The sequence below is a fragment of the Thunnus albacares genome, chromosome 14 (assembly GCF_914725855.1).
Source record: "Thunnus albacares chromosome 14, fThuAlb1.1, whole genome shotgun sequence".
Lineage (NCBI taxonomy): Eukaryota > Metazoa > Chordata > Actinopteri > Scombriformes > Scombridae > Thunnus > Thunnus albacares.
The window spans coordinates 12,688,482-12,701,080 of NC_058119.1; the positions used below are offsets into that span (position 1 = coordinate 12,688,482).

Genomic DNA, 12,599 nt, shown 5'->3' on the forward strand with positions numbered 1-12,599 from the left:
ATTCCTCTCCTCAGTGGGCTGAAATAGCCATCCAGCGACAGGCCAAAACTAACTGGACTGAAATGCAGGAACATGCAAAAGCAGAGCATAATTTGCATTAACATCTCTGGCACCGCACAACAAGGGCTTGATAAAAATTTACCACTTTAAGCCGGCCCACACAAAAGTTAGAATATGATTTTTTTTTTTTTAGCTTTTTTTTAAAAAAAAAACAAACCTCAAGAAATGTTCTAGACATGTGACAGTGTTTATCCACAACTTCAAAGACTCACCCTCTCTTCAGAACTGTAGGGCAAAGCTGCAACACACTCATGTGAATGTTGTTCATGTATTCTTAGACGGATGAATAGCACAGAGGCGCACTTTGAAGGGTTCGCATTCTAAATGAATCTTATGAGAATCACAATTGTTGTTGTCCAATTTTGTTTTTACAATGAGCTGAACGGCTTCTTTCTGCTGTAAAGCACAGACACCAAACCTTCATTTCACATTCAGCTTTAGCTGGCTGTAATGGAAACAAGTTCACGGTGTTCCCTCTTTTCTCCTCAATGAGACTGCAGGAATATTTTCATGGCATCAAATCAGAAATGATGGTTAGTATTGAATTATGCATATGATGGCAATAAACAAATCTAATTTGTATAATAGGAAGATGAGACAGCCTTCTTCATCTACAGAGACTCATTACTTATGTTTGCATTTATATAGAAACCTTTTTGAAGTCAAAGGAAACAACAGCACAACGGTGTCTATTCCTTTGATTTATAAGGTCCACTTATCTTTAACTCATAAATTGCAAAATAGAGATTGGATGCTGTGAAGTCAAAGAAAGATGTGCAATTACAATTGGAAATGTCTTGTGATAAGTATGTGTTTACTATTGTGGTGACAAAACAGCACAGTAGCATACTGTATGGAGCATCAGCTTCAGTCATGCACACAATATAGCACAACTGATGCAGCATCAGTGTGCTTCATGGTGAGATGTGAAATAAGTTCCCTGCAGTGAAAAAACAAAAAGGTCTTTAACAGAGAGTGCTTTACCTAAGACTTATTCATTCCAAATTATTCAGTCCACAAACAATCTTTTGCATGAACATAATCTCACTATTCAAGACCTTTAATACATTTCATCGCATTACACAAACTGCTAAAATGTTTCCTACAGTGCAGCCATTTAGAAGACAGAACACACCATATGTATAAATGGTAGATTAAAAAAAAGATTTTTTTATGCAAAATTATGCAAATTGATAGAAGTACAGAGGCAACATAAATTAAGAAGATGAGATACATACTAGTAAAGAACCGCCATGTGTCACCTCTTATTTTTTTTACTTTTTATTTGTAATGTCAAACCTTCAAACCAGCCTCGGCTCAACATTTTCACTGTCTACAACGCACTGGCGGTTTAGATTTGTTGCTTTGTGTTATTTCTATTTAATGGGCAAAGCTGAAAGAGTTGAATAAGAGATTGAATGCTAAACAGGCGAATCTGTGGCATTTCAAGAAGAATTTATGAGTAGTTGTGGGAGTTGCTGCAGCTTAGATACAGGCACACAAATCTGCCACTGTTTGGAATTCATAACAAGAAACGTGCATACAGGTGGGGTACGCACGCTAATAAATCAGACATGTGAGTTTCCTCATTGCTTATGCAATGTTTTACTGGTGAAGTGCTACAGTTTTGAGGACAAGAGGTGTGGCCGCTTCACATCAGAGAATTAGATAATACATTACGCAACCCATTACTCTGATTACGATTCCTGCTGTAATATGACATTATTATAGGCAACAACTATTAAGACTACTCACACATTTTATGACAATTGTATTTACTGTGGGTTGTAAATTAAAAAGGCGGACTTGTCACCTCCATGACATAGAAAAGAAATGAGATGTTGATGCTCAAATGTAGGTTCCTCTTTGGGCAATATACAGGTATTTTTTTCTCTACAATATCCAGTCAAGCAAATGACTATATTTGGCAACTGGAATATGTTTTAGCTGAGCAGTCTTAAAGTTTCAGACAAATCTTTAAAGGCCTATCATGCTCATTTCCAGCTCTATATTTTTATTCCAGGACTCCACTAGAGTAGTTTTGCATGATTCATAGTTCAAAAAACTCCTTATTTCTCTTATACTGACCCTTTATGCAGCCTCTGTCTCTTAACAGGCAGTCTCAGCTCCTGTCTCTTTAAGGCCCCCTCCAGATGAGCCCACTCTGTTCTGATTGGCCAGCTTTCCAGAAGCCCACTGAGGGGCAGCCATATCAAAGTTGTGTTAAGTAACCGCTGATGTAAACCCAACATTTCCTGCTTTACTGCTTCAAATTAAAATCTTTTATATGACTAACTAACAGGAGACTATTATTGTGAAGAATTTACAGGAAATTAAATGTGTTCCTTCCCAAATGAACAGAGTTTTGTTAACGGCGCTAAAAACCAGTCAACACACCGGTCGCTGTGTAATGGAAAAACACTCACAGCATGCCAGCTTGACTACCCCTAAAACAATGGGGAAAAAGACATAATGTTAGTGTACCAGAGCAGTGAACCTATACTCTGTGGGTGGAGCAGATGACCATATAAAGAAATCCTTCACAAGAAAAGGGAAAAATTGTTGGAAATCAAGTGTTCAGAGTAGTCTGAAGCCTGAGCTTTTTGCTCACAGGGATTACTTCTACATACGTTTGCCTCATTATTTGACACTTTGGCCATGTTCTCCAATCTAAAATAAATTGTAACATTATATATATGACTGAAAATAAGGAAAAGCATAAAAGGTCCCCTTTAAAAATCATTATTTTATTTTGGCAGTAGTTCAAGCTACAACATTACTTTTTTTTGCTTGAGAGTGATCCAATATGTATATTGTCATTTTAAGTTTGAATTCATTCAAGCAGTCATTTTGGTGTGTAGTCACAGTGTATGTCTCTCAAGATGTCTAAAACCCATAAATCATGTCCACACTTTCTAAATTGTATTTCAGGTTTTCTTCCAGACTTCTTGCATTTCCTGTCTGCAGTTCAGCTGTGACAACACCAGGTTTTAATTTACTCTGAGGCACTTGGCAGTACACAGTCTGGTGTAGTGGAGAGTTATCACTCTGACTTCCAATTGTCATGCTGCTGAAACAGAGCCTCAAGACTGAGATCACAAATCCATGTCAAATGAACAACAGCATTCACAGCTGATCTTCATCCACTCAGCTGCCAGGTTATCATAGCTTGCATCAGGCCTGGTGAATGGTAGAAGTAGCTCTTAGAAATAGTTAGAAATAAAAAAATAAAAATACAAAGATAAGAAGCTAAGCTTGAAGATAAACAATTAACTGAAACTAAATGTTGTTTTGCAGCTGGCATTAAAACTTTTGGCAGTTTTAGTTATTTCTCCAATGTTATATTGTACATGTATAGTAGGAAAAGGACCACATAAATGATTCATTCCACACTGATACTTTATCATTTTATATATTAATATCTGGCCAGATATCCAAAGGCAAATACAGTACTATATACTGATCTAACTGGAGAAATAGTGCAGCTTCAACCTAAATTGTTAAAGATATAAATAATAACAAATACGAAAATCTTGCCCCTAAGAATTCTAACAATTCCATATGCTCTAAACATATTTTCAGATCATACACTGCAGCTTTAAAAAGAGAAATTTATTTTCAACAATATAACTAAATATAGATATAAATGTTGTATCTCATTTAAAAGATGGTGTTTTTTTGAAAGCCCCATAAAACTTAGTTCAGAATGTTATGGTTTTCTCTATAATATTAAATATTCACGACCAAATAAGCAACAATTAAAGTCAAAGTTCAGAAAAAAAAACACTTTTGGCTATTAACACTCAAAAACTCAGCTACTGTAATCTGCTTCATCAAGACTGTGTGGGTGTGATCACATTTGATTTGATTGACAGGAGCCTGACTACATAAACAAACAACCACATGACAGCTGTCATCAGATTTTGATTCAAGTGTTGCTGAGCTATGATTGGTGCCAAGAAATACGTGATGTCATCTTTTTTCTAAATGAGCTCTGCCCACTTCAAACAAGCGAGAAGAACAGAGGAACAAACATGTTGGACACCATCCGTCATACTGGGAAGATAATTTTGAAAATAGGTTTTCAGTCTTTAATAAAGCAATTATCAGAAAATGCTATGTGGAAGTGCAATATGATAACAGCAACACATAACTGTACAAGTTTTATCTTTTCTTTTGCTGTGCAAAATAAAAACCTTACCAAGCCTCATGTGGTGGACCCTTTATTGTATCATAAATCTGTAATGGTTGCATTCATGTGTGACAGTGTGAGTGGTTTAAGCAGAACTTTAAACATGGCAACAGTTTTTATGGTTTTATATCACTGTGTAAAATGATTTAGGAGTCATGAATTTTACAGGGACCTGGGCCATTTGAAGAATATACAGTTTATATATATATGTATTTTTGAGCCAAGCACAGAAAAGCATTGCTCACTTACTTAAATGTTCCATTAGCTTTTCTTAAGAATCACAGTCTTGCAGATGCTGAAGTAATTTTCGATGTAACGTTTGACCTCATTTTAGCAGTTTTCAGTATATGTTTCACAAAACTGACTGGAATTGACCCAAAGCTGTGTAATCGATTACAGCATAAAACTTAAATCATCCCACGCTCTGTACCATCCAATTTTTAAATAGGCAAAATTTAATATGCAGTTAATGGACAAAGAAGATGGCTGTCAAGCTGATTCTTAGAGGGCCCTACAGTCTATCATACTTAGTTGTGTTGATTTTGTCACTCCATAACAACTTTCTTTAGTGTTTCCTTTTCAACACAGTTGCCTCAGAAGGTTGAATACAGAGGAATGAGCACAGAGGACACTGCTGCAAAACCAGGTAAAACAATTGTATCTACAAGAGCTGAACATGGGGACAACATTTACTGTAGTCTTAAATTCTTAGTTCTTAGTCTTAGTTCTTATTCTTTAGGGTGAATCGGGATATTCAAGATATTCACTCTAGCTAAAGACAAATAATGCATGTCTAAGATAAAACAAACAGATTCAGTGCTGTTGAGCTGAGCTCTCTCCTTCACTGAATTGGAACTAAAATGGCCTCCAAGTGTACTGAACAATGGGGGTGAGCATAATGCAGTGTGACTACTGAGTGACTTGACTGAGATCCAAAGTGAATAAAAGGCCTCACTATGTGAGGCAGCGAGGCTGAGCTGCTGCAGCGCTCAGGACTTTGGCGGGTGACAGTGTATTAGAACGCTTCACACACATTTCATTTGCCAATAAAATCCTATTGCCATTTTCCACATGGCACATGGGCTGCGTAGTCAGAAACCGTAATGTTCAAATACGTATCTGCAACTGCACAAATAAGTATCTGCATTTGGTCTTTAAGTGGGTATGTTCCTTAGATACGGTAAAACCTTTGGTACCACATTATTTGAAACAAAGAAATTTGAAATGTTGCATCCCCTGTCAGTTTAAGGGTGGTTTCTTTAAATCATCCTTGTTAAACAAGGCTAAAAAACCAAATAAGGAACTGATTTATTTCATAATGTTGCATATTGCATGTTAGAGTCAAATCAGTGTTCATAAGTGTGAATAATTGTCTCTCAAGTGGAAAACAGAAGATCAGGACTGTAATTTGTGATGTCATAGTCATTTCTAACCTACTTCTTGTGCAAACAGTGAATTTGGAGGCACAGTTTGTGTACTCATAAAATATTTATTTCAAATTATGCATACTTATGAGCTTCATTTCTTTGTAGCATTATTGGGTTTGAAGTAAATTATAAACCCTAATCTCCCGAAAGCATCTTACTGTCACTGCCGCCTCTGTCGTCTTTTTTCACTATCACCAATAAGTCAATGACAACACGGAAATAGGAATAGGGGAAGAGGTGGGTGCGGGATTATGAACTGAAATATGTGACAGTATCAAAATACTGTTTCGACTACAAAACTGATAATGCCATTTCATTTTAAACATTAAAAGCAAATAATACTATATAGGCTTTTCAGTGACAATATTTCAGCAAACAGAATGTGATTGTAACAATTTTTTCACACCACACAGTGACAAATCTCGATGGGAATGTCACAATTTGAGGCTTTATTAACAGTGAACTTGGAGAACATGACACATTCCTCTCAAACAATGCGACTCCTTGACCCTGATCCTCAAAAACTGGCATGCTCCAACAAAACGAGACAAAGAATGAGACGCTTTTCCTTAGCCAAGGGCAGACTAGTCAACAGAGCCACAGAACGAGACAATTCCTCATGACGTTGTTTATTTCCTGCAGCCAAGTGCAATTTATGGGTGATTTGAATAGCACAATGTGAATTTAGGGGATTTTAAGCTTGCGTACATGTAAATGCCAGCATCTGCGCAGGATGCAATGGGGAAAGGGCAGATATCTGGGTGAAAAAATATTCTCACATCTGGTTGTACTGCAAATGCACCATGATTTTTATTCAATTTATGACTTAACAGTATAGAGAAAGTGTAAAACATTTTCTCTCAGCTTTTTTTTTTCCATCTATGGTATTTTTTTCAATTCAGGGTCACACTAATCTGCAGCCTCTAAAGCAAGAAAGCACTCTAGACACGTCACCCGGACATCTCAGTGCTATCACAGGCAGTCACTCATTCACCTATGGCTCGTTCGGAGTCATCAGTCTACTACATGTGTGGGATGTGGGAGGAATCCCACGCGAACACAGAACACACGTACACACACACACACACACACACACACACACACACAAAGACCATGAATTAAATCTGTCTTGCTGTGAGTGCCACTGAGCCACTGTGCTGTCTCCTTTTACAACTTTTATTCATGAAATGAGAGAATGTGATAAAAATAAAACTGCATAAATGAGTCATCCGTCTAGTACATCTGTTTAGGATTTCATTGTGTCACTGTGGTTTTCAAAATGCCACGGTATCAAGGAATCAGCCCTGTCCTTTGTCTGCATAATCACCTTAAATAGTTAAGAGCTTTAACCTTTAAAATGTTGTTATCCTCAGTCTGGGTGAAACACTGGTGGGGCATTTCAGTGGCATGGCTGCAGTATACAACCTTCAGCCCTGCTTTTCTTTGATGTGCTCTGAAGCCATCCTCTACCAGGAACTGAGAAGATCAAAGACAAGCGATTTTATCAAATGGAGCCCTTGTCGACTGTTTGTAATGCTTTATTCTTCATCAGGAACACCCACTCTGTCACTATGATGCCACAGGAGACACAGTGCTCTTTTAAACCCAGTGGTGATATCCCCGTTATCCAGATGAAAACGGATTTATTCAAACCTCCCATCAACCAGCCCTATAAATAGAAGCTTGTGGAAAATCTTCTGAGAGAAAAAAAATAAGCTGTGCTCTTAAGCTGTTATTAACATGCTGATAGAAAAATGTCAAATGTTATTTTGGAGCAGAGAGTTTTCAGTGCAAATAAGCATAATGTTTCCTGGTAATATTTGTGATTGGAACATAGGATTCACTAAATGACAAAAATACACAGCTGAGTCATACTCATTGATGTTACTGCACATGCTACTTGACTGCAGGGTGAGTTGTAGTGGTAATTCGCATCAGGAACTGTATGCATTATTGCTCAAGGGCTCTAGTGAAAGGGTAGGTGAAACATACTCAAAATGAGTTTATCATCCAACTTGATAGAGGCCAGCCACTTCAAATATCATGTGGAAATTTGAAGCAAGAGTAACTCTTGCAAAAGCATTAAAAAGACCTTAGGTGTAGTAGTATCTAGATGTTATATCTCTAAAATCCTGTATTAGTGTGTTTCAAAAGCATGCCTAAATGTCACGTAGCATGTGGCAGCAGTCAGGAGGAGTCGACCAAACAGCTGTAATAGATGCTCATCTGTTCTTTTTGATTAGAAAACTGCCACCTGTTCTCCAGGGTGCTATTATTGCTACTGTTATTTTGGTACCACAAGGGAGATAACACTCCGTGCTGTCATTATTTTCCCCCAAAATCTAAAGGTTGACTCATTATTTTTGGTTCAGTGTGCCGGAATGAATGCCACTCCTTTATGTCTCATGCACCTCACCTCTGAAATATGTAGCGTATTCCTTTGGGGTTTTATTTTCCCCCCAGTTATAAAATGCAAGCAGCTATGTGTCAGGAAGGGCTTCCTTTGTAATTCAAAGAGCTTCACACGTGTGTTAACTACAAAACCTCCCTCTGCTACCTGGTGACACTAATGAACAGATTCATTATGACCTTATCATCACCGTTTACTTTCAAATTTCCTATTCAGCTGTCTACCTGTGAGTGTATGTAAATGTATAAGTGTTTGTATGTAAGCATTTATGCACATGTGTGAATTAAAACTGCAAGCACATCTACTGCTAATGATTACAGCCATTTTCTTCTGCCAACTCTTAACTGTTTGTTCATTATTGCTCAGTTCCAAAATGCAGTCAAAACACATTGCATTGCTCTATGGCAACACTACACAAGTAGTACCACTATGTCTTAAAACTCCTCTGAAAATACAAAAAGTCTTATATTATAGAATAATGTTTCATTTCCATTCTACAGATTTGACTAGGAACTAATTTTTAAGCTTAAGTTTTAAATGTTGCATTGCATGAGTAATGGGGTCCAATTTGACGCTGCTGCATCCATGATCCCAATTGTTCCATGTGACTGTAAAACCTGAGGACATGTCCATATTGGCCACTGTTGGTCCTCTTATGGATGACACTGACATAAATGTATAACACACAAAAAATTATCTTTGGATTTGCAGCCATTTTAACTCTGTGGTGATGTGTATAAAAACAGCCATTTTAAATTCACAGCAATGATAGTGCATTTTGAATTCAGTCCAACCAAATGAAAGACCCCTTTTTGGTGGTTTGGTTTTGTGCTGGTGTGGTCTTTACTACACCCAACTCCTCTGGCAGCTTTGTTCTCAAAGTTGACACATTTCTGAGCCAACTATAGCCTATATATCTATGTGTGCTCTTTGTTTCATGGGCCATCACACTTCAAACATGCAATAAGGGTAGAGAAGGGAGTGATTGACGTGCACATTTGACTGACATGATTACTATCTTATCTATGCATACAGTAGTCCATTAAATCTACATCTATGTCAGCATATAGGAGAAAAATGACAGGATACTCACCTTCTTTAGGAGGTCGTTTCACTTCTGCACTCAGATTGCAGATCTGCCCAGCTTGTAGTTGGGGTGACAAGCAGCCCTCCGTTTGTGGATTTAAAGGTAATACCACGTTATTCAGCATGAGCATACTCTCTGATTCTCCATCGCCTAAATGCTGAGGGCAAGTGCATTTTGTGTACACGATCCCACATGTCTCCACTGTCCCCTTCTCTAATTTCAGGCAGTTTTCCAGCCACGTACAAAGCACTTGACACCCAAACTGGCTGGGGCTGGCCTTATTCAACACCAGAAACTCCACAATAGATTTCTCCTCCTCATCCAGCTTCTGTGGCGTCAATCCATTATAATCATAAGGGAAAACTCTCCGGAGTTGGACAAAATTCTTGTCATACAGCAAAAATACATAAATATTCTTTGAATCGCACAGGTACACTATAGATTCGTTGACTTTCAGCAATTCATTGATCTTTTCGTGTGAGTAATGGTCAAACTGATAAGCAAGCAAAGAATATTCAGAGCAGCTCAAGTCTCGCTTGTATAGCTTCAGGTAGATGCTGTATTTGGTAGGGTCTGGGTTCTCCAGCGTCCATGTACAGTTTGTATAGTTCTTAGGAAACATTTCAGTCACCGAATATGATCCATAAATGACCCCCTTGACCAGAGTGGAACACCAATAATCTTGGGCACCAGTTAATCCAAACATAACCAGAAGATAGGTGGAAAATATATAAATCAACAGGTTTCGAACAGCCTTCATCCTATGTCATTTGGCCTGCAAGGAGAAAATGACACAGAGGAATGTTAGGACACTGGAGACATGAGAGATGATCTCTTATCAACTCTGATTGATGTGCTTCACACATTTCTTATCACATCTAACCATGAAAATGGGGAAAAAAGCCACAATAACCTCAGCAACATGTCTTCTGCATCCCCATCCTGCCTCCTTCATTACTATACTTTGTGCAAACATTGCCACCTTGTGGTTGCTTTAGTCATTATTTATTTATTTATTTATTTTTAGATTTTTATTTTTTTTATGTGGGGGGGGGGGGGGGGGGGGGTGCAATAATGTGAGTCATTTAGACATTATTAATTGGGTCATATTTGGTGTGGCACAATCCCTGGAGAAGTTCAAATATAGCTGTTTAGAATATCTGACATCAAAAGACAAACAGTGGAAAAGGCATCCAAGTCGGTTCAGTCCTCACAAGCTGTGGGATGCAACTGCTCATTTTACGCAGTAACAGGGATCTTTTACAACCAAGCAGTTTTTTCGTGACTTAGTCAGTTTCCTCCAACGGCAGTTAGGTAATATGAGGAGGAGGCCAAATTCACAGACTGAAAAATGTCTTTCTGCGCCCGTCTGGTCACTATGGCTTCTCTCCTGCGCGCTTTCCGTCCATGTCTCCGAAATTCAGGGCTTGACATATTTTACAATGCAATTTGATAAAGAGCCAGTGTGTGTGTGTGTGTGTGTGTGTGTGTGTGAGAGAGAGAGAGTGTATGTGAGTGTGTGCGCGCGCGTGCTTTTGTGCGTGTGTTTGAGTGCGTGCGCGCGCTCCTAAGTGTGTTTGTGTGCGAAAAAGAGGGAGAAAGAGAGAGATGGAGAAAGAGAGAGAATGCAACGCGATGTCCTGATTGCTTTAATCCTACAGGCAATGCAGCTGTGAGCAGTGTCACAGCAGAGCGTGCCTGTGTATGTGCGCGTGTCTGAAACTGTGTGTGCATGTGTGTGTGCATGTGTGTGTGTGTGTGTGTGTGTGTGTGTAGGCGTTGAAATTCCAAGTAGGCTATAGATACCAGAGTCCAGAGAATAGATACATTTTTCACTTTTATTTCTCCAACTTATTCTTTTTGACTGTTAAAACCAGCCCTTCACAGCACGTTAGGATAAAATATGTGTTACATAAGGATTCGTGGAAGCAGTTATGAGTGAAACCAGCTTTTAGTCGCGATAAATCCATATGATTCCACATCCTTGCGCAAGATTCATGGCCAAGGCTGCACAAAAATCAGTATTCTGGAGACGAGAAATCGGTCGTCAGGAGACGCTGATTTTATTGCCGGGGCTTCTAAGAGCAATTTCGTCTCGAGAGGAAATCTGAATATAGAGACACGGGCTACATCTCATGCAGTGTCAGTTCGACGCTCGCTCGGCACTTTAAAGTGATTTCTGCCTCTTAAGAGAGAGATCAGCTCTTAAAAATCATCTGTTAAGCACCCTAGACTAATGTGAACGGATGAAAGCTCCTAAGCCATCATGTTGAATAGACAGGACAAATATTTAACAGGGGGGGGATAAACTTTAACTGACAGATGACATGAAAATCAGCTTTTTCAGCTGCTTGCTGGTTTCATGCAATAATAATAATAATAATAATAGCAATAATAATAATAGTAATCATAATAATCTTACCTTACACTGCGGAAGCTATGGCTATTTTTCCAACATACTTGACCACATCCTTTATAAATAAATTCTGCAGTCCTCCAGTGAATCAATACTCCCCATTCCCGACAATAGAAGTCCGGCGCAACAAGATGGTTCAATGGATGAAAATAAAATGCGTTACACTCCGGTCTGCCCGCTCATATCCCCCCCGTCTTCTTCTTCTTCTTCTGGGTTTTTCCCATCAAAACGGAGCGCAACAACACCACGACAGCCACCGAGAGAGGAGAGAGAGAGAGAGCGAGAGAAAGGGGGGGAGGTGGGGTTGAGGGGGGGTGGGGGGGGGGAAGACCGAGAGAGACACAGAGAGAGAAAGAAATTCTTGGAGTGATGAAAAGAAGAGAGCAATTCTTACAGTATTACCATAAATTAATTCGGCAGGCTCCACGTCTCTATTTCCCACTGATAACGTTTTCTCCAGCAAGTCGCACACCCCCCCTCTAGAAAAAAAGGGGGTAGAAAAAAAGATCCGTAGTGGGTGGATGTGAGATGTTGGGGGGCTATAGTGAGTTACAACAGAGAGAGAGAAATAGACGCGCTTTGCTTGGTGCTTGCAGAGCTCCAGGAGCAGGCTGCAATATCACGTCACACACTCAGCCGCTAAGATAAAGCACGTACGTAGGCCTACGCTTCTTACTGTCGCTGCGTCTGGCACCACCACCACTTTCTTCCCTGCCCTCCTCCTCCCTCTTTCTATCTTTTTTTTCTTGTCATACAGCCTCCCCTTAATTCGAGTCAAAAGGGTTTCCCCCCTGAACTGGACCCTCACAGTTGTGTTCAGACAACGCCGCGCTTTGCAGCAGCCTTCTCCAAAACAGGAATATTTCATGGACTTTCTTTCTATTTGTTTTTTTTAGTGGAAAGGGGAGTGCATGGGAATGATGTGATTATAAATATATCCCTTGCTCTCTATCAGTGGGACCTGAAAGCTCGCTTGGTAATTTTTCCTTCTCTTCTGATGGGTGACA

At 39.2% G+C, this 12,599-nt stretch overlaps 1 protein-coding gene across 2 annotated transcripts in view; it reads right to left on the reverse strand.

The window, feature by feature from the left end:
• Window positions 1-11,859, reverse strand: part of adgrb3 (adhesion G protein-coupled receptor B3) — a 124,109-nt gene extending 112,250 nt beyond the window's left edge. For both annotated transcript variants that reach the window (XM_044373726.1, XM_044373725.1), the window contains exons 1-2: window positions 11,599-11,859; window positions 9,183-9,951 (exon numbers count right to left, since the gene is read on the reverse strand). In XM_044373726.1, coding sequence (XP_044229661.1) covers window positions 9,183-9,936 — 754 coding nt within the window. In that variant the 5' untranslated portion in view covers window positions 9,937-9,951; window positions 11,599-11,859. The remainder of the gene's footprint in view (window positions 1-9,182; window positions 9,952-11,598) is intronic.
• Window positions 11,860-12,599: the final 740 nt, after the last annotated feature.